The sequence below is a fragment of the Conger conger genome, chromosome 16 (assembly GCF_963514075.1).
Source record: "Conger conger chromosome 16, fConCon1.1, whole genome shotgun sequence".
Taxonomy (NCBI): domain Eukaryota; kingdom Metazoa; phylum Chordata; class Actinopteri; order Anguilliformes; family Congridae; genus Conger; species Conger conger.
The window spans coordinates 37746211-37768829 of NC_083775.1; the positions used below are offsets into that span (position 1 = coordinate 37746211).

Here is a 22619-nt window from a genome sequence, read left to right on the forward strand (position 1 = left end):
TGTTATAATGTTATATGTAATATATACAATACATTTTGTATCTATATGCTTCCAAGAGAATGCTATGCAACTATCTGAGTATAAATGAGAATCTTGTTCTGCACAAACTAAAAATAAACTACAGGGCTGTAGCAGTTGTCAAAGGTCTGCGCTGATACCTTAATAGAGAGCAGGATGATATTAGAGTAAGGGATGATTCATATAATTTCCCGTCTTTCAGCAAATGCAAACATTTCACTTAAGGCAAATGCAAACATTTCACTTAAGGCAAATGCAAACATTTCACTTAAGGCAAATGCAAACATTTCACTTAAGGCAAATGCAAACATTTCACTTAAGACATAGTTTTTTGTGATTAATTACCTATGTTTTTACACTGGGAGGTTAAATGAATACTTGATAGGTCATTGTAAGTATACAATAATTTCAAACTAGTCATTAAAAATAAAATCCTTGGTTGAGAACTTGCCTTACATTAAAGAGTCCATTCGGCCCACTTGCTGAAGTTAACTAGTTACAGTTTTTCTAAATTGCTTTGGCCCAATTGCTCATTTATGCACATTTTATAATGGTATCCATAACACAGAAATGGCGCAACGTAGCAATACCCAATTGGTAGTTGGCGAGGCCTTTGCCATTGTAGTAAACCAGGGAAATAGCATTGAGACTGGTTTTGAAATGGGTGAGATATTGAGGTTCAAAATGTGCTATTTTGAATGGAACTGGCAACCAACGCAAACATATAGAGCCAGATTTACTAAGCGTTTCGCAGCGATTTTCAGGCGGACATATGACTCATTCTGCCCAGGAAATGTTGTATGTATCAAACAGGCACACAGGGCTGAAAACACAGTGCAGTTGTGAGCTAGGCAAGCTGCTCTTCTCTTCTGCGCATATGCATTTAAGGCTGCATTGTGCAAATAAAGGGCAGAGATCTAATAAGTGTGGCTGATTATGTATTCCGTTGAATTTACTCAAATTCTCACAATTAATGAGGGTCGATTTTTTGGCCTCTAAATGGCAGCCGTAAACCGAGGCCCAAGCGAGACAGAGACAAAGGCTGCAAATCTTTAAATCATTTAAAATAATCTTTTCAACAAAAATCACACTGCTTCAACTCCAACAAATCATCAAACAGATTATTCGTAAAAAAAATATGAATTAATGATTGCAGCCAAGCAATAATTAAGGCTGGGTATTTGTCACAGAAACTATTTATAAAATAATTTATAAAATTAACCAATATCTCATGCGACGCTGTGGGAAATAACGTGCTCAACCATCGTGACAATTACAAGTGTTTCAAGTTTCAAGAAGTTTCAAAAAATCGTTTCCATAGGCATTTTCATTCGCAGATCGCACAATGAGCTGTAGCCTTCGTAAATAAGACGTTAATTTCAGGCAGACTGTGACCACACCAACACACCCTCATCAGGGCACATTTTGCGTTGCCAGTTTCATGTACGTAAATCTGGCCCATAATATTGTTAAAGCTGTTGTTGTTAAACTGTGGAAATGAAATGGTACCTTCCACTTCCAGTTCACCCTTGGACTCCCCGCCGTTGGTGTAGACATGGTACATTCCGACATCCTCCTTCTCAGCCTCATTAATAATCAGCCAGTGCTTCTTGCCGTCTTTCTTGAAGCGGTACCTCCCATGGTCTCTCGTCAGCTCAACCCCATCCTTCATCCTGAGTGGTAAGAGAGAGCCAGAGTGAGGAAAAGAGGAAAATACAAGGGATTTATGACGGACAAATTTTGTTGAATGTGCCTCTCATTCACCTGTTCACATACACTAACAGCCCAATGGCGACTGGTTGCCTTGGCACAGTGCGCACAACCAGGGTGGGGGATCGAACCTGCGACCTTCCAGACGACCTCTCTTACAGTAGTCCTGAGACAATGTCGCCCCATGTTCTCACTGCGCGGCGGATGGTGGGTACAATTTGCGGCTGTCAAAGCCGGAGCATGCTTACACTCACCATATGACGTTGGCGCCTTCCTCGGACACCTCCACCTCAAACTCCACCTTGTCTCCCACCACCACGTGCAGGTCATCCAGGAGCTTGGTGATAGTGATGGGGGGCTCTAGGGGGGCAGAATGAGAGACGCGGGTTTGGGACTTGGATCATTATGCTTTGTCAACACAGTTTTTTAAATCAAACGGAGCTTTGGTGGGACTCTAGATTTGAGTGTTGTTTCTTTTCTGTTTTCTCCCCTTTTTGGAAACTTCCCAATTGTACCAGCTCTCACTGCCGCAACGCCCCCGCTATCATTTTAGGAGGCGGGCACAGGCTTTCATCTGGGGCAAGTGATCGTGCCGTAACTCGCTGTGAGGGGGGGCTCGGCAAAGACATTTTGCGTGCTGCAAACAGACAAATTCGCAGTAACTTGGTCGACCAGCAGGGGTCACTAGTGTGCGATGAGATAATATAATTTCAGCTCAATGAAACCTTCGTACCACAGGGTGCAGCCGGTTGTGGGAACCAGACCAGACAGTTGGGCTCATCCATGCACTAGAACAGCCTTCTAAGTACAGTGTCCACAAAATATGTACTGTCTACTGAACATACTATTGAGTGCACTTTTTTTTTTGTCCACCATGGCAAAATACCCTCCATACTATTTTCCAACAGTACTGCGGAAGCGTCATAAGATGTGCCACCCTTCTAGAAAAAAGGTCAGGATTTTATTCATGGGACCTCCCAAACAGTTCTCTTGAACCTCCTAAAACGTGGTTTACTTCCTGAGAATTGTGCTCCTGAATACGCTCAGCAAAAACACAGAAATAAGTAAATCACCCATGGATTTTAAGCGCACCACATTTATAGAAAATGTCCCCGACTTAACAACTTTCTTATCCAGTGTACTGAACTAATACAATCGATAGTAGGAGGGTAAACTGTTTCGGACACAGCCAAAGTATTAGCTGCATGAGCCAGCTAGAGGCCTACCTGAGCGTTGGTTAAAGGTACAATGGGTAACTTCTAAGGGTCAAGAGAGGAATAACAGCAACAAACACCTTCAAACCACAACACTGTTTATCCCTCCCTTTACTCTGTGAATGAGCTGACGTTGAAACGCCATTGGCTGTGGCAATTAGAACCCATTTTCAACTAATGAGCTGGAATTATTGTACAGCTGTACAACATTTTGGTACAGAGTGCCGGGCCGTCAACTGTATATTTTGAAACCCGAATTTAAGGACTATAAACACAGGCAGAGGGTGAGTCAACATGCCAGTGAGCCTTTTTCAATGATAGGAAGGGATTTACAATGGTCTTGTAACAATGTTTTAACACAAAACCTTGTGTTACCTATTGTACCTTTAAGTTTCTTGGAGGTGTTGATATTACAATGAATACCATCACTGTGACTGTAAGGTCCGCTGAAACTAAAGAAAGGCCGTACCTTTGACGAAGACCTCGGTGAAGCTCTTATCGTCTCCGATCACACACTCGTAGGCGGCGTCGTCTGCCAGCGTGCACCTGTTAATCGTCAGGGTCCTCTTCTTCCCAACAGACTCAAACACGTACCTGTCAGGACAGGAAGTGAGGTCATGGTCAGTGAGGTGGTTCAGGAAGGGGGACGACCTACTTGGCCTGATAGGAGCTGCTTTTTTGGACAAGCATTCTTTAAAGGTCCCATATTGTGGATTATAATGTTGTAGTTGCAGCTGCAAAGAAAAGAATGTGGAGGTAGCAAAATGCAATGTCGCCAAAGAAATCCACACAATCTGCATTAAGAAACCGTGCATTTAAATGAGCTGTTTGGACTTTTGACATCAAAACTATACACTCAGTTTCATGTTTCCACAGCAGAGCCCACCTTGTAGCGAGGAAGAAATCCAGAAATCAGAACAGAGCTTTATTGATATTGAAGACACAGTCACTAAAACAGTCAGGAGAGGCACTGGATGACTGGACATGTAAAACTGGGTAAGGGATTGTTTTTGTTACTTAAAACCACACAAACATCTTCTTATGGATATCAGGACCGAAAATAAAATACCGGAAAGGTGTAAGAATATGGAACCTTTAAAAGGCAGGTCTGTATGCTAACAAGTCTCAGGTGGCACACTCAAATTCAAGGCTGGGTAAACAGATAACACGAGAAGAAATAAAAGCTAGGGAAGTGGTCCAGAATAAAGAAATAAATAACAGCAATGTCATGTTTACGGGCCAAAGCTTTGATTCCGAAGCCTAGTCCCTGGGCAGCGCTTCTCTGACCTGCTGTGAGAGTCTGGCAGGTCTCTCCCAGAGCCCTTAGTCATCACTCACACAGTCCTCCACAGCGGACACACGGGCCACACTCCCAGTGCGAGCCCTACGCATGGCTGCCCAAGCAGGTCTGCTCAGCCAGCCCTGAGATACAGCACAGATCCCCCAGCCTCTCTCACACACACACACACACACACACACACACACTCCTGTGCAAACTAATCCCCCTTGCCTCACACACACACACACACACATACACTCCTGTGCAAACAATCCCCCCTGCCTCACACACACACACATACACTCCTGTACAAACTAATCACCAATGCCTCAAACACACACACACACTCACACACACACACATACGCTCCTGTACAAACTAATCCCAAATGCCTCACACACACACACACACACACACACACACACTCCTGCGCAAACTAATCCCCACTGCCACACACACACACAGACACACAGACACACACATATACATACACACACACCCCTGTGCAAACTAATCCCCATTGCCTCACACACACACACACACACACACACACTCAACACACACACTCCTGCGCAAACTAATCCCCACTGCCACACACACACAGACACACACACATATACATACACACACACCCCTGTGCAAACTAATCCCCACTGCCTCACACACACACACATACACACACATACACCCCTGTGCAAACTAATCCCCACTGCCTCACACACACACACACACACACACACACACTCAACACACACACTCCTGCGCAAACTAATCCCCACTGCCACACACACACAGACACACAGACACACACACATATACATACACACACACCCCTGTGCAAACTAATCCCCACTGCCTCACACACACACACATACACACACATACACCCCTGTGCAAACTAATCCCCACTGCCTCACACACACACACACTCACACACACACACACACACACACACACACACATTCTAAGCCTCTCACACTCAGCACCACTGTCAGTCCTAGCCTTACTTAGCAGAGGGCTTGATCTCCTGTCCGTTTTTCAGCCATTTGATTGGAGCGTCGACGTTGGCCATCTCCACAGACATCTGGATCCTTTTTCCCTTGTCCACAGTGTAGGCCGCTTCCAGCTTCCTGGTGAAGGCTGAAATGAACATTAAAGAGCAGAAAGTACGCAGGGCATGAAAGAGCAGAAAGTACGCAGGGCATGAAAGAGCAGAAAGTACACAGGGCATGAAACAGCAGAAAGTATGCAGGGCTCATATAGTCATGTATTCGCTTCTGCAGATCCAGTATGGGAAGAGAGCCGGGACAATGTGAGTTCTTCTGCGTTGGGTGAAGAATGAAAACATGAATGAATGAAAAATTTGGACTTGTGAGGATGGAAGCTCAACCTCCACACAGCCGAACCTAAGCAAATACACGATGCTTTCACCCCAGCACCCCAAATACTCCCACCGACTTCTATGAATTCACAAATACTATCCCTGCTGAAAAAACACCCTGATCCACACCTGTGACTCCCTGATCTAAGTCTACACCAGTGGTCCCCACCCCGGTGTAGCCACGCTAAGATCTGCACAGCTGTTGGGCCCTTGAGCAAGGCCCTTAACCCTGGGGAGGATTATCTCCTGCTTAGTCTAAAAGAACTGTACGTCGCTTTGGATAAAAGTGCCTGCCAAATTAAATGTAAATGTAATGTAATGTAATGTGTGCTGGCTTTTGTTGTTACTTGGCACTTAGCTGATCAATCAAAGCAGTCGATCACTCAGTTAACTCACCTTACTGGACCGGGTTTCTAGAGTCTGAATTAGTTGCTGATATTGAGGCAAAAACAAAAGCCAGCACACCCTGCATCACTTCAGTGAGGACCGCTGGTCTGCCCCCTCTCCCGCCCCCCTCTCACGCCCCCCGCTCCTCCCTCCGTTCTCCCCCTCCCGTTCTCACCGTCGCACTTCTTGGGCTCCACCCTCATCTTCTTCAGCCTCTTCAGCATGCCCCTCAGGTCTGTGATGCCGTACTCGAAGGCGATCTTCTCGTAGTCGCAGGGCTTTGCCGCCTTCAGGATGTCCCACACGTCCACCTCCTCCTTCGGCTGCTCCACCTTCACCTCCCTGCACAGTCCCATGATTGAATGTTAATTGTTATGTAAAAGTGTAATAATTGTTTCTAGTAATTACTGTGCGTCTTTATAAAACTAGAGCTGTTAGCACACCCCTACAGCACAGAGCCGTTAGCACACCCCTACAGCACAGAGCTGTTAGCACACCCCTACAGCACAGAGCCGTTAGCACACCCCTACAGCACAGAGCCGTTAGCACACCCCTACAGCACAGAGCCCTTAGCACACCGCTACAGCACAGAGCCGTTAGCACACCCCTACAGCACAGAGCCGTTAGCACACCCCTACAGCACAGAGCCCTTAGCACACTGCTACAGCACAGAGCCGTTAGCACACCTCTACAGCACAGAGCCGTTAGCACACCGCTACAGCACAGAGCCGTTAGCACACCCCTACAGCACAGAGCCGTTAGCACACCGCTACAGCACAGAGCCCTTAGCACACCGCTACAGCACAGAGCCGTTAGCACACCCCTACAGCACAGAGCCGTTAGCACACCGCTACAGCACAGAGCCGTTAGCACACCTCTACAGCACAGAGCCGTTAGCACACCCCTACAGCACAGAGCCGTTAGCACACCTCTACAGCACAGAGCCGTTAGCACACCCCTACAGCACAGAGCTGTTAGCACACCCCTACAGCACAGAGCTGTTAGCACACCGCTACAGCACAGAGCCGTTAGCACACCCCTACAGCACAGAGCCGTTAGCACACCCCTACAGCACAGAGCCGTTAGCACACCCCTACAGCACAGAGCCGTTAGCACACCGCTACAGCACAGAGCCGTTAGCACACCTCTACAGCACAGAGCCCTTAGCACACCGCTACAGCACAGAGCCGTTAGCACACCGCTACAGCACAGAGCTGTTAGCACACCCCTACAGCACAGAGCTGTTAGCACACCGCTACAGCACAGAGCCGTTAGCACACCCCTACAGCACAGAGCCGTTAGCACACCCCTACAGCACAGAGCCGTTAGCACACCGCTACAGCACAGAGCCGTTAGCACACCTCTACAGCACAGAGCCCTTAGCACACCGCTACAGCACAGAGCCGTTAGCACACCGCTACAGCACAGAGCCGTTAGCACACCTCTACAGCACAGAGCCGTTAGCACACCGCTACAGCACAGAGCCGTTAGCACACCGCTACAGCACAGAGCTGTTAGCACACCCCTACAGCACAGAGCCGTTAGCACACCGCCACCTACAGGACAAGGGGGGGAGGGGGGGAGGAAAGTGGATCAACGATTTTTGGAAAGCACCCCAGGGCTCTGCTGTGTCCCACTCAGAGTGAGTGACACCTGTGACATTTAATGAGCCGGCTAAGAGCCAATCAATATGAGCGAATGCTGAGGAGTATCTCAGAGAGAGAGAGAGAGAGAGAGAGAGAGAGAGAGAGAGAGAGAGAGAGAGAGAGAGAGGAGAGAAAGAGAAAGAGAGAGCAATGGATTCACAGAGAGTGAGAGAGAGAGATGGATTCACAGAGAGAGAGAGAAAGAGAGAGAGAGAGATGGGGTGGATGGACAGCAGGCAGAACATCAGGTCTTTCTCTCTCACCTTTTCTTCAGTAAAGCACTGAAGTCCAAGTCCCCAGCATCTTCACTTGCGTCTCCCCTGCCAGAGGAAGAGGAGGTAGTTAGTTTACAATTAAACACACACATACACACACATACACACATACTGCACACACACACACACACATACTGCACACACACATACATACTGTACACACACACACACAAGCACACACACACATACACACATACACACACATACATACATACTGCACACACACACATACATACATACTGTACACACACAAACATACTGTACACACACATACATACATACTGCACACACACACACACATACATACATACATACTGCACACACACACATACATACATACTGTACACACACAAACACACTGTACATACACACACATACATGCATACTGTACACACACACACATACTGTACACACACACATACACACACACACACTGTAAACACAGACACAAACATACTGTACACACACACACACACACTGTACACACACATACTGTACAAACACACACATACATACATACTGTACACAGACACACACACATACACACACACACATACATACTGCACATACACACACACACACATGCGCACACACACACACACACATACTGTACACACACACACACATACACACACACATACATACTGCACATACATACACACACACGTGCGCACACACACATACACACACATACATACATACTGTACACACACACATACATACATACTGTACACACACAAACATACTGTACACACACATACATACATACTGTACACACACACATACATACATACATACTGCACACACACACATACATACATACATACTGTACACACACAAACACACTGTACATACACACACATACATACATACTGTACACACACACACACACACTGTACATACACATACATGCATACTGTACACACACACACATACTGTACACACACACATACACACACACACACAATGTACACACTGTACACACACATACTGTACAAACACACACACATACTGTACACACACACACACACATACACACACACACATACATACTGCACATACACACACACACACACATGCGCACACACACACACACACATACTGTACACACATACACACACACAAACAAACATACTGCACATACATACACACACGTGCGCACACACACATACACACAGACATGCATGCATACACACACACACAGTCACGCACACACACACTCATACACACATACTCCTCTATACGCACACTCACACACCAACGATTGTGGTCAGTTCCTAGTTGAATTGAGAACTGACAAATTCTAATTCAATTCTTGAGTTTGAATTTGAATTAAAACAGCTGACAAATGAGGATATATCATTTGAATTTGTTTGAAGGGAAATAGATTTTAATTCAATGCATTTTCAATGCTAATATATTGCATTTGTCAGTGTAAACAAATGTGTAGCACGGGAACATTTGTATTCATTTATTTATTCAAATGATTGTGAAACACAGCATTAACATTAGCATTTAGCAGATACCATAAACACAAATGCAGTTGCATGCAAGTCTGTTAATACTGCAGACATGTTAAACCTAATAAGCTCTTACCCACTTCCTCCTGGTTTGCTTCTGACAATGAAAAAAGAATTTAAAAAGAGTGATAAATATTGAAGCACTGTACTGTGGTATACTTACTGTACCACGTGTTCACAGGAGAATGCATCCACATCTCATCATAGGTGCGAAGAAAAACACACTTCCTCACATACTCACCTGCATATCTAGTCAAATACACCCATACATACATACACACATAAACACACACACACAGTTGTGTGCTGCTGCCATTTTGGGTTTTCTTTTTCACCCTTGCTAGTGTATTTGTTATTTTGTTATTTAGCTCAGTGGTTCCAAACTCGGCCCTGGAGTACCGCTGTGCATGCTGGTTTTCCTTCCAAGCACAATTGCAATCCAACTTTTAACAAGCTGTTATTTTTTCTTAATTGGGTGCTTTTCATGTTTACAGAGAGACTACTTACCCTCTTCAACCACATTTTTCCAGGTAGCTATGCACACCATAAAGAATAAAATTCCCATGTTCATATTCTGAATATTGTGCTATACTGTGTTACAGAAAAATTGCATAAAAAGTGGTAAATTCTTTTTCACTGATCAAATTAAAGACTGAAGTGAATCAGCAGGCCGCTAATTGGTGCTTCTGCTGACACCTGGCCAGCAAAACGAATTATTAGGAAGTTAATGAAGAAGTCAAAGGCAAAGCAAAATGATAATAAGGCAAACGTGTACATTTAAGGGGAAAACATTACAAATGAAATGTAACACATGGTCAACTACCTTAATTATGAGCCTCTCAGTTAACCTCAGTCTTTTATTTGTTACCTCTTCTGATGAAATTGTTTGCAAGATGGCGCAATAAGCACAATATGAACGTGGTCATTTTATTCTTCATGCCATTGCAACACTATTTCTGGCATAATGTGGTTTAGCACCTAATTAAGAAAGATGAACAACCTGTTGAAACAATTTGATGGCAATTGGGGTTGGAACAGAAACCAGCATATCCTGGGGTACTCCAGGACCGAGTTTGGGAACCACTGATTTAGCTGACGCTTTCTACTTACATTTAATTACGACGAAGCAGGAGACAATCCCTCCTGGAGCAATGCAGGGTTACGAGCCTTGCTTAAGGGCCCAACAGCTGTGTGGATTTTATCATGGCCACAGGCACCTTAGCCACCAGGCTACAGGCACCTTAGCCATTAGACTACAAGCACCTTAGCCACTAGACTACAGGCACCTTCACCACCAGGCTACAGGCACCTTAGCCACTTGGCTCCAGGCGCCTTAGCCACCAGGCTACAGGCACCTTAGCCACCAGGCCACAGGCACCTTAGCCACTAGACTACAGGCACCTTAGCCACTAGACTACAGCCACCTTAGCCACTAGGCTCCAGGTACCTTAGCCACTAGACTACAGGTGCCTTACCCATTAGACTACAGGCACGTTAGCCACTAGACTACAGGCGCGTTAGCCACTAGGCTCCAGGTACCTTAGCCACCAGGCTACAGGCGCCTTAGCCACTAGACTACAGGCGCCTTAGCCACTAGACTACAGGCACCTTAGCCACTAGACTACAGACACCTTAGCCACTAGGCTCCAGGCACCTTAGCCACTAGGCTCCAGGCACCTTAGCCACCAGGCTACAGGCACCTTAGCCACTAGACTACAGGCGCCTTAGCCATTAGACTACAGGCGCCTTAGCCATTAGACTACAGGCGCCTTAGCCACTAGACTACAGGCACCTTCACCACCAGGCTCCAGGCTTCCCCCTGTATGTGGCTGGTTGATGGAGTGAAAGGGGCGCAGTTTACCATTTAACAGACGGTGGTTCTCTCTGAGCTGACACACCTGTACAAACTCCTCCGTTGAATCTGTTATTCTGTTCATTCTTTTTGTCCAATGTTTATCTGTAAGTGGGATATTGATAGGTTTGGATAGGAAACTCCCATGTTGTATGGGGTGGGTTGAAAAGAACAGTAGTCTCACAAGACGGTGGACATGAGGGGGCGAATATGTTTAATATGTGTGTCTCGACACAAGTAATGTAAAACAATGGCAAAACAATTCATAAAAATTTAAAATGATATTCTGTTAGTTCCTTCTTTTCCTTTTATCCATTTGTCATTATTTGAAATGGCATGTACGTTACAGTGTGGAAAGGGACCTGCTGCATTGTGGGTATTTGCAACCTCCTTGCCAGGCTTATGGCTTTATTTTCGTAATTTTCATGTGTAAATTTCTGTTAAATCCTTTACTTTGTGACTGTATTTTGTACTTTAATCGAGGAATTTGTATTTGTCTCATACTGTAGTTGTTTCTTATCGTTTGTTTCCCTATTCCTCTGTTTCTATGCAGTTTCTCAGTCCGTGCTCTGTTTCGTGTTTCTATGTGTGCAACCTGTTCCCTAGCCACACCCCCCACGCCTGCTGCGTGTTTGCTAATGTGTTATCACACTCAGCTGAATCCCATCGTGTCTTGTTACCTGCGTATATAGTCTGTTTTCCTCTGTTTGTTGCCTGGTTGTTATGTGCCCAGCTTGCCTGTTTCTCATGCCCTGCTTACCTGTTCGTATGTCTAGTTTACCTGTTCCTGTTTACTTGTTCCTGTTTACCTGTTCCTGTGTTCCTGTTTGCCTGTTCGTATGTCCAGTTTACCTGTTCCTCTCTTCCCGTTTACCTGCTCCTGTGTTCCGGTTCACCTGCTCCTGTGTTCCTGTTTACCTGTTCGTATGTCCGGTTTACCTGTTCCTGTGTTCCTGTTTACCTGCTCCTGTGTTCCTGGATCCTCTACCTCCGCCCCTCCGCCCCTCCGCCCAGCCCCTTCCCCACTCCTGCCCCATTGGACTGACCTCCTGGTGTCCTACCCCGCTCACTCTGGACCTCGCTTTGCCTGATCTCCATTGCCCTGTCTGCCCGGCTTCTGACCATCGCCTACCCTATCGGTATGAACTGCCTTGTCCTCGTTGCTATGGCTTGCTTGTTATGGGCCCTGGACTGTACAAGTCTGTCAATAAAGCACCTATTATATCATTTGCAAGTCCTTTACAACCGATCATATCCAAATTTCACCTTATCCAACCTGTTCTGCTGTTTGTTGTATGGCCTCGATATGCACTTTTTGTACGTTGCTTTGGATAATGTCTGCTAAATAAAATGTAATGTAAATATCATTCAGTTTTTTCCTCTAAAAACGCCTTGCAGGGTTTCGTTATATTCGGCCTTTGGTTTCTTCTCTTGTTGCTCAGGGTAGCCAAACACACACTCTCACACATACACACACCCATTCAAATACACACACATTCTCTCTCACACACACTCAGACACATAACTAGACTTCCATACTGGTATTTCTGGGCATACACATGCATGCTATGATCAGCCCTACAATCACTCACCTTTTTCTGCAGACAATGAAAAGATTTCAGCATCAGGAGTGAGTTTGAACCGCAGAGGGACTGAACTGACTTGGTGACATACGCACGGGAAGACACACACGCCCTTGCACATGGAAAAAAACCGAAACGTATTCACACTGATACTCACGATCTTTTGAAGGCTTCCAGGATGTTGGCACCGGAGTCCTCAGGAACTGATAAGACAGAAAGCCAAAAGTGAAAAGTTAAAAGAGCAAGCTCTGACACACTGACATTCTGAGCAGCATCACCATCAGACCCACTGACCTGCTATAGTACTACTCAGTGAACCGATTTCTGTGCAACAAGATGCTGTAGGAAGGCTTTACATTTTATTTATGAACTATGAATTAGGTTATGAACAGGAACATCCCTTTTTAGGTGACATTGGCTCAGACTGTCCTTGAGCAAGACACCTAACCCCCAAATGCTCCTGACGAGCTGGTCGGCGCCTTGCATGGCTGCCAATCGCTGTCGGTGTGTGAGTGTGTGTATGAATGGGTGAATCAGAAGCATCAATTGTACAGCGCTTTGGATAAAGGCGCTATATAAACCATTTACCACAGGCCTTTTTTTGAGCAGTCTGTGGTTGGCTGAGAAAAAAGCCCCCAAAATAACCCAGAAAAAACAGGGGCATGTTCAATCTGAAAACATTTTCCTACATTTTGCTACGGTTTCTGTGTTGAACAACATGCTTTCTCCCAACGTTGTGCAACGTTTTACAACAGGCTCTGAGTTACGTTTGCTCCTGTTTTGTGGGTGGGTCAGGGGTGTAGCCCAATCAATAATGATATAGGTCTATGCTTTAGAGTCCGCTGAATAGACTTAGCTGAATAGCCTTTTTTGAATGCTCTCTCGCCCTTATAGCAGCCATTACATCAGACATTTTGGTAAATGTCTAACAATTTCCTGCATTGCACAAAAAAACGATCAAAACTGTGCACTTAAATAGTATTCAAAAAAACCCAGAAAGTGAACTATCCCTTTAAGTACTTTTCTGCAAAACTGCAGTGCCCCTCCTGGGAATAAAACCTGCTGTCTCATCTGCTAGTGCACTGACCCACCATTAGACAACAGTGTCACAAACCAGCTAGCGCACTGACATACCATTACACAACAGTGTATTTCATACTTAATTAATACATTTGTCCATCATTAATTCTTGTCACCAGCTACATTAGGTAATGTCAATTTATTAACCTTAATGTAAAGTGTGACCGATAGAATTGTAGCTGGTGATGGAGATGATCCTCACTCACCTTCCACAGTCACCTCGAAGGTGCAGCTGTCACACTTATCTTTCGCATTGACTTCACACCGGTAGCACCCAGCATCCAGCTCCTTCACCTTGATCATGCTCAACTCATAAGTGTACACCTGCAGGAACCAGAGCAGGGAGTAGGCCTTTACCCAGAATGCACCATTGACCAGTCCCTTCACACCAAGGCTGGCAGTGTAAAGGCCCATCCACACCGAGAACAATAACAGAACGATAACTATAACTATAAATAAATCGTTCTACAAATTGTTCTCATTCAAGTGGATGGTGGAGTTCAACAGTTCAACTATAACAACAGTGACAAACGCTATCGGTCAGATTCACAGCAAAACACTGACAGCCAATCAAACTCCATCTGAATTTACAAGGCTGCATGTTCAAAATGGCTACTTAAAGAACATTATCGTTCATCAGCGCAGAGTCTCACATCATTATCGTTATAGTTATGTTTATGGTTACATCACAAACCTGAATGAGTTATGTGGGTGGAGTTACAACACCTGCAGTTGAGTTTATAGTTACAGTATGTTTATAGTTATTTATATAGTTACGATATGTTTATAGTTATGTTTATAGTTACGGTATATTTATAGTTACACTTCTTGGTGTGGACGGGCCTGAAGTATCACACCGAATATTTAAGCTGATAGACCCGAAATGACTGAACATGCACAACAAACGGAGCTGTGTTTAACTCCAGCAGAGACGTGCCGCCTGGGTTCGGGCGGAGCCGGCGGCGCACGGGGCACACCTTGGTGTTCCTGTCGTAGGTCTCCTTGAACTGCAGGTGCTTCCCAGCCTTGCTGCCCAGGTCCAGCCACTTGCCCTTCATCCACTTCATGGTGGGCTTCTTCGGCAGGTTGGAGGCGTCCACTTTGGCGGTGAACGTGACATTCTTCCCTGTCGTAATAATAACCAATGGTCACACCTTTAGAACTGGCACAGGAGAAAAAAAAACCCACCCGCCACGGCCCAGTTTGTGGCAGTCGGTGATGAAACGGGAGAGGCCCGGCCGCCCTGCTGCCCGGTTCAGTCCGCGCGTTGAAGCCGCTGCGCTGCTTGGCTCTTTCTGCCTCGCACTGGAATGCTGCTGTTCATAATTCACTCTGCTTCTCAAAGCCCCATGAGAGGGAGAGGGAGAGGGGGGGGGGGGTTCTTTTGGCAGGGTTACGGCAGGGAATGACGGAGAGGTAGAGCCGACGCCAAAGTTTGCATTCACATTAACCCTCGGTAAACAGCGCTGAATTCATTAACTATCTGCCGGGAGTGAGGACGGCCGCGACGCGGCGCCTGAGACTCACCCTTGATGGCGACGGTGGACTCGGCCGGCCTCTCCAGAAACAGCCCGGTGAGCTCGGTCTTCACCACACCTGTCATGGAGGGCAGTCACATGACACCTCGTACACACTCTGCCTGACAGCACACCTAACGGGTACTGTATTCCCTGCCTGCCTCACTGTAATTTCGAATTTGCCGTGTATGCTATATGCTGTAATTATCACATTTGCGTGTAATTATTTTACTGTTCATAGTGTTCTAGTTGCCAAAACTGTGATATATTGCTGCTCCTGGTTGAAGTTTTTTCTATCTGTACGGTCACTTCTAGCACTTGGAACTGTATTTCCCTCTCAGGTTTTCAGTGCACTTGTCCCTGGTTATGATTTGCTCTTTCTTGTACGTGCGTTGCTCTGGATAAGAGTGTCGGCCAAATGACGGTAGTGTAGTGTAATGTATTTGTCACATTAAGTTAGTAACATGTAACCTCATGTGACAAATAACACACAATAGATTTTACTTTGTCACTATATTCAAAGCCAACATGCAGATCAAAATATTGTGATATGTTCCTTTGTTTTGTCAAGCTGCATAGATATGCTAGAACATGATCCTCACTCCTGGCACTGGAGAGCCGCAGGGTCTGCTGGTTTTTATTTAATTATCAGCAACCGATTCAGACCCAAGAAATCAGGTGAGGTGAGTTAACTGTGCATTTAACTGCTTTAAATAATCACTTAAGAGATCAGTATCAACAACCTTGCAGCTCTCCAGGACCAGGAGTGAGGACCACTGAGCTATGAAGGAATGGACTGTCCTGTAAAGCAGTGGAAAGATTTATGGAAGTATATTGGTATACCCAGGATATTATTGGGATATTAAAGCAATAAAGAAATAGAATGTATGCAAGAATACTCTATATATGATCTTAATATATTTGATAGTTGCCAGTTATCTCAGCTAGATCACATTTAACAGTGAACGTGTCATTTTTCTGATAAAGATGCAATTCATATAAATCCAGCATGGCGGAACATAAATCACTCGTTTATCTGTGGAAAATTTGCCACAGCTGTTTTGTGAGATTTGTTTTGTACTGATGATATTTTCTTATGATATTCAAAGAAACAATGTACACAAAAAGACATAAAAATGAAGATGATGAACAACAGATAGAAATGCAAAACAAGAACCATATGTACACTGGTTTAGTCACTGTCAAGTGTCATAGCTCGTTTACGAACATGAATATTTAGTTAAAGAGAATACGTTGCATGACGTATCATCTCTAGTTGACATGGTTACTGTGCATAGCAATCACGTGTTGTGTTGTTCTGTTTGCAGAACTTTAGATTCAATTAAGCATATACGATCCATGAAATTACTGAACATTAAAAGAAAGGATAAATCCTGCAGTCTGTGCCTACATATGCCGGTGCACTTCCTCCCATAAATAAAGACATCTCCCCATCTCTAATATCCTAGTTCAAGTATGAGCGATCAATTTGGTTTTTATTGAGAAACCCTTTCGGATAGATCCTTTTGAGCCCGCTGGGAGCCCGCTGGGAGCCCACTCTTGAACCTGAACACCTCAAAATAAAATCAATCTTGGCCAATAAAGCCGCCTTTCCGTCCCGCAAAATGTTAGAATTCGATTATTTCACCTCCCCTATTCACTTTTCTCCATGAGATTTCATTTTTGTAGCTTACTTGCATTTATCGTTTTCGCCCCGGCTGCTGTAATTTCTTTTGTCACAAGTAAATTCTTTAATCAGCGTTTTTCCGATATTTTCATATATATTTGAAAACTTGCTGATCACTCACCGTCGGCTGGGACATCTCCCTCTAAGAGAAAGAGAGAAGGGAAAGAACACATTAGGCACAATTTCTGCAGGATGCACTTTTATCCCCCCGGTGGAGAGTGGCGGGGGGAGGACACAGCCGGGCCACAGTGACATGGAATCCCCACGACAATCCGCGGGCTGTGGATGTCGGCAGACTTCCTGCACTAGCTAATATTATTCTTGAAGCATCATTGATATATTATTATTATTATTATTATCCATCCATCCATCCATTATCTGAACCTGCTTATCCTGATCAGGGTCGCAGGGGGGCTGGAGCCTATCCCAGCATACATTGGGCAAAAGGCAGGAATACACCCTGGACAGGTCGCCAGTCCATCGCAGGGCACACACACCATTCACTCACACACTCATACCTACGGGCAATTTAGACTCTCCAATCAGCCTGACCTGCATGTCTTTGGACTGTGGGAGGAAACCGGAGTACCCGGAGGAAACCCACGCAAACACGGGGAGAACATGCAGACTCCACACAGAGAGGCCCCGGCCGACGGGGATTCAAACCCAGGACCTCCTTGCTGTGAGGCAGCAGTGCTACCCACTGCACCATCCGTGCCGCCATTATTATTATTATTATTATTATTATTATTATTATTATTATTATTATTAAATATTGGTTCTAATATTGGTTTCAATATAAAATAATATTGCTTTTTGTTTTTGTTTTATTATAAAAATCTATACCTTTTTTTATTATTTTTTATTATAGTTTTACAGTTACAGCTAACAGAACAGATATAACTGATTATCATGAAAGACGATATGAGTGAACCGAATTAAGGTTGGGTTGGAGTATTTCCTGATGTACATTAAAAAACATTATCTAATGCCTAAAAATGTCATGTTTTGGCAGTTTTTTCCATATAATTCGAAAATCAATTAGGTCCTATTTAAATGGGCGCAACCACGCTAAAGTGAGATGTCAAAACATAAACCACGACTAAATCCCAGGCTTTTGAAGTCTGAAGGGGTTAGGGTAGGGGTTAAGGCAGTGCGGAAGGAACAACCTCCCTGCAGTTTGACTCTTAAAAGACAGCTTTCGATCTCAGTCTGCACCGGCGGTGGCTCCGCTACCGTCGGGGGAGAGAGAGGAGCATTAGCGCTGACGCCGGAGCCTCCCTTCATCTGTCTCTCACTGACAGAAACACTGACTCCTGCTGACACACGCAGCGCCGCCCTCCTGACTGGCAGGGTGGGTCCCTGACAGAAGAGCACACATGCGCGCGCTTATACGCTCCCGTGCGCACGCACACTCACACGCACTAATACACTCACGTGCGCACGTACACACACTTATACACTCATGTGCCACCCACACACACACATACGCACGTTCACACATGCACACTCATTCACACACACATTTACACATACACACGCACCCATGCACACTCATTTACACACACGTATGCACATTCACACACACATTTACACATACACACGCACCCATGCACACTCATTTACACACACGTACGCACATTCACACACACATTTACACATACACACGCACCCATGCACACTCATTTACACACACGTACGCACATTCACACACACATTTACACATACACACGCACCCATGCACACTCATTTACACACACGTACGCACATTCACACATACATTTACACATACACACGCACCCATGCACACTCATTTACACACACGTACGCACATTCACACACACATTTACACATACACACGCACCCATGCACACTCATTTACACACACGTACGCACATTCACACACACATTTACACATACACACGCATGCACACATACACACGCACATGGACACTCAGACATGGCTAGTTTTTTCTTTTCCTTCCTTTTGCTCTCTGTCTCTCTCCCTCCCTCTCTCTCTCCCTCTCTGTCTCTCTCTCTCTCTCACTCCCTCTCTGTCTCTCTCTCTCTCACTCCCTCTCCCTCTCTCTCTCACACTCCCTCTCTGTCTCTCTCCCTCTCTCTCTCTCTCTGCTCCTCTCTCTCCCCCTCTCTCACTCGCAGCCTCTCTCTCTGGTTGAGAAGCAGTGTGGTAAACACACACGAGTATGCAGTGACAGAGACCTGAAGCGCTGAAGGGTGACCCTGACAGGCCGCCGCGAAGCTCACCACAACACAAACCTGCTGACTAACGCACTTCCCATGTACACCACATACAGTGTATGCACACACTTACCAAGTACATACATACTGTACGACATGTAAGGTGGCTGTACTTCCCATGTACACCACATACAGTGTATGCACACACTTACCAAGTACATACATACTGTACGACATGTAAGGTGGCTGTACTTCCCATGTACACCACATACAGTGTATGCACACACTTACCAAGTACATACATACTGTACGACATGTAGGGTGGCTGTACTTCCCGTGTACAACACATACAGTGTATGCACACACTTACCAAGTACATACATACTGTACGACATGTAGGGTGGCTGTACTTCCCGTGTACAACACATACAGTGTATGCACACACTTACCAAGTACATACATACTGTACTACATGTAGGGTGGCATGCTTTTAGAGTGTGAATAAACACACATTAGCCCTCATAAACACCTTGAAAAACACACAAAATCATGTGCGTACAGTTGCGCATAAATTGATACATTCATAACTAATATTCAGACACACCTACCGCATCTACCTACATGCACTCTCTTGACAAGTCCCTATCACCAAAGTGTCACCCTCTTTCATGGAGACTGACAACTGAACTAACGAGCAGGAATCCAGATAGATATATCCACTGAAGCCTGCATGTGTCCATCCCCGTACGCACATAGGGCCTGTGCATGCGCATACAATATTCATGTAAAAGTGTGTGCGTACATCCAGGGCAAGCGCATCCTGAATGCCACACATATGTATGCTCACACTTTCTCTCAAGAGCATACATACTGAATATTCACAACCAAGAAACATTCACAAGACTATTGACATTCACACTTTTAAGGTCATCATCTCCACACATACACACACACACACACATTGCCATGCCAGCTCTGTGTACTCAGCGTCTTACCCTTTTTTGTAGGTTTTGCTTCTGATAATGAAATTAAATCATTTTAACAAAAGGAAAAGGAATAATTGGTGAATAGAGCATTAACTAACTGTAAGATTCAGTGTGGTTCGAAAGTCTGAGGCCACATTGAAAATCTAGCTTTTTTGTTTCATGTAATCCTGGAAATAAACAAAAAGTTTTATGATTTGGAAAAATTGCAAGGATTAACCGCACTTCAAAGCTATGAAAGAGCTACTGAAAGAGCAAAGAAGAGCAAGGAGTGCTGCACAATCCACAATCACCTCACCTCAACCCCGTTGAACATTTATGGGGGCACTTGAAGATAATAACATCAATTCAATAACATCACAGGATGCTCTTTGGAACATAGTGAAACAGTGCTGGGATAACATGGATCATCAGGTTTTGTATGGAGTCCATGCCAGCTCAAGTGCATGTTACCATTAAAGTAAAGGGGGGGATGATGTACATCTTTCAAAGATTCAACTTTTAACTCAAATTGTTTATGCTGATAATATTTGTAATTAAAAAGTCAGTATTCAATTAGAAAAGAATGCGAAATAGAAGCATTTATACTAGTGGTCTCAGACTTTTGGTCCCCACTGTACAGAGTACAGCATTAACTCAGACAAACACAGACTAAATGTCCACAGACACACATGACTTCAGGGCAGACTGATCGGCTGTTCCCTACAAGCAGACAGGTCCAAATTTAAAAATACGATTTTCGTCAACTTTAAGATATGTTGTGGACATGATTTCTGACACTAAATCTGCTTACTGTACAGTTCATTTTGCTATAATGTCAGACAATAAAAAACTATTAGCAGGCACATAGAGTAATATTACACAATGCCACACACCGTACTGCAAACAGTACATCACTGCATAAATATGAATGCGCATACATGTTCATATTCAAAAAACACCCCAGTGCAAAGTGTATCTCCCTCTTCTTCTCCCGTACCTGCGTCTGCAGGTTTTGCTTCCGATAATACAATGTTAAAACCGTTCATAAACAAACATATATTTGGAGTTGATTGTACTAACTGAAATTGAACACGCTATAAGGCACACACACACACACACACATACACACCCATTTACACTGTATGCACGGACGCAAATGATTCTGTGCATTGTTTTGTTTTTTCTTACCTGTAGATTCAGTTTTTTTCTCTATTAGTCAAAAGAAACAATTGAAACATAGATTAAAATGATTACTAAAAATGATATTTCATTCATTACAGTGATCCAATGGTTTCAACATAATGTAAAACACTCACACACACAGACACACAGAATGTCTTACCCGCTTCTACCGGTGGGACTACTGGCACTGAAACATAGGATTTGGGATATTGGAAGTCAGTTTGCTTTAGCTGACAAACTGTGTCCAAACATACACACGCACACAGGATCGCTGGCCTATGCTGTCTCTTACACACGTAATATAGGTGAAACTATATTGGTTTAACCAATTAAGCATTTTATCAGTAGATTCAGTGTAGATTAGATTTGATCCTTTTCTGGAACTAAAAAGGCATTTTTATTACCTTTTGGGTGGTTCAGGAACTGTGTGTAGATTGAACTTATCCACAGTTATGTATGCATAAAGTGGCAAACACACATGAATCATAACATAACATTATGACAACAATGTTCGCCTTTTCCTACCACTAAACTGTACCTACTGCTTAGTTTGCATAAAATCGAAATATTACATAGCACCTTATCAAGCTTTGTCTTGAAAACCCCGAGTGTTTCTGCCTCCACTACATGTCATGGTAAAAAATGTCCGGATGTCTAATGTCTTCCTAATGCAGACTTTATCCTTTGCTCATTTCCATTCATGTCCCCTCGTTCTGCTAAACGAACTCACCCTAAAGAATCACAACTGTATACTCACTTTCTCATCTTTCACCCAAATAAAAAAGCTCTTGATCTTAACTTCTGAATCTGTTTGTTTCTCTATCAAAAGAAGCAATTCAAATGCTTACCCTCTTCTTTTGGATGTTCCTCTGACAATAGAAAGATCTAGAAAGTTTCTACATGATGATATTCAGAAACGTTCATGGAGAAGGTAATAATGGCTATTCGGTTACCTGCAAACACTGAACAACACTGCATTGTAATTGACCAGCCTTGTTTTTACCCTTGTTTTTTGTTAATAAACTGTTATCAACCTAAACTTTGGAGCAACAGGTTTCACTTTACAATGGACCAAATTCCTACAGTATGTATACAGTACATATACGTACATATGTACACAC

General features: G+C 44.3%; 1 protein-coding gene across 4 annotated transcripts in view; it reads right to left on the reverse strand.

The window, feature by feature from the left end:
• Positions 1-22619, reverse strand: part of mybpc2a (myosin binding protein Ca) — a 71114-nt gene that overhangs the window by 16706 nt on the left and 31789 nt on the right. For 2 of the 4 annotated variants that reach the window (XM_061223843.1, XM_061223844.1), the window contains 11 exons: positions 17271-17291; positions 15473-15541; positions 14923-15071; positions 14152-14269; positions 13023-13068; positions 7899-7955; positions 6165-6331; positions 5229-5361; positions 3412-3536; positions 1983-2088; positions 1528-1691 (listed from right to left, as the gene is read on the reverse strand). In XM_061223843.1, coding sequence (XP_061079827.1) covers positions 1528-1691; positions 1983-2088; positions 3412-3536; positions 5229-5361; positions 6165-6331; positions 7899-7955; positions 13023-13068; positions 14152-14269; positions 14923-15071; positions 15473-15541; positions 17271-17291 — 1155 coding nt within the window. Of the gene's footprint in view, positions 1-1527; positions 1692-1982; positions 2089-3411; positions 3537-5228; positions 5362-6164; positions 6332-7898; positions 7956-13022; positions 13069-14151; positions 14270-14922; positions 15072-15472; positions 15542-17270; positions 17292-20346; positions 20368-21504; positions 21526-21658; positions 21686-22619 lie in introns of all 4 variants that reach the window. The other 2 variants (XM_061223841.1, XM_061223842.1) reach the window with 2 other exon arrangements.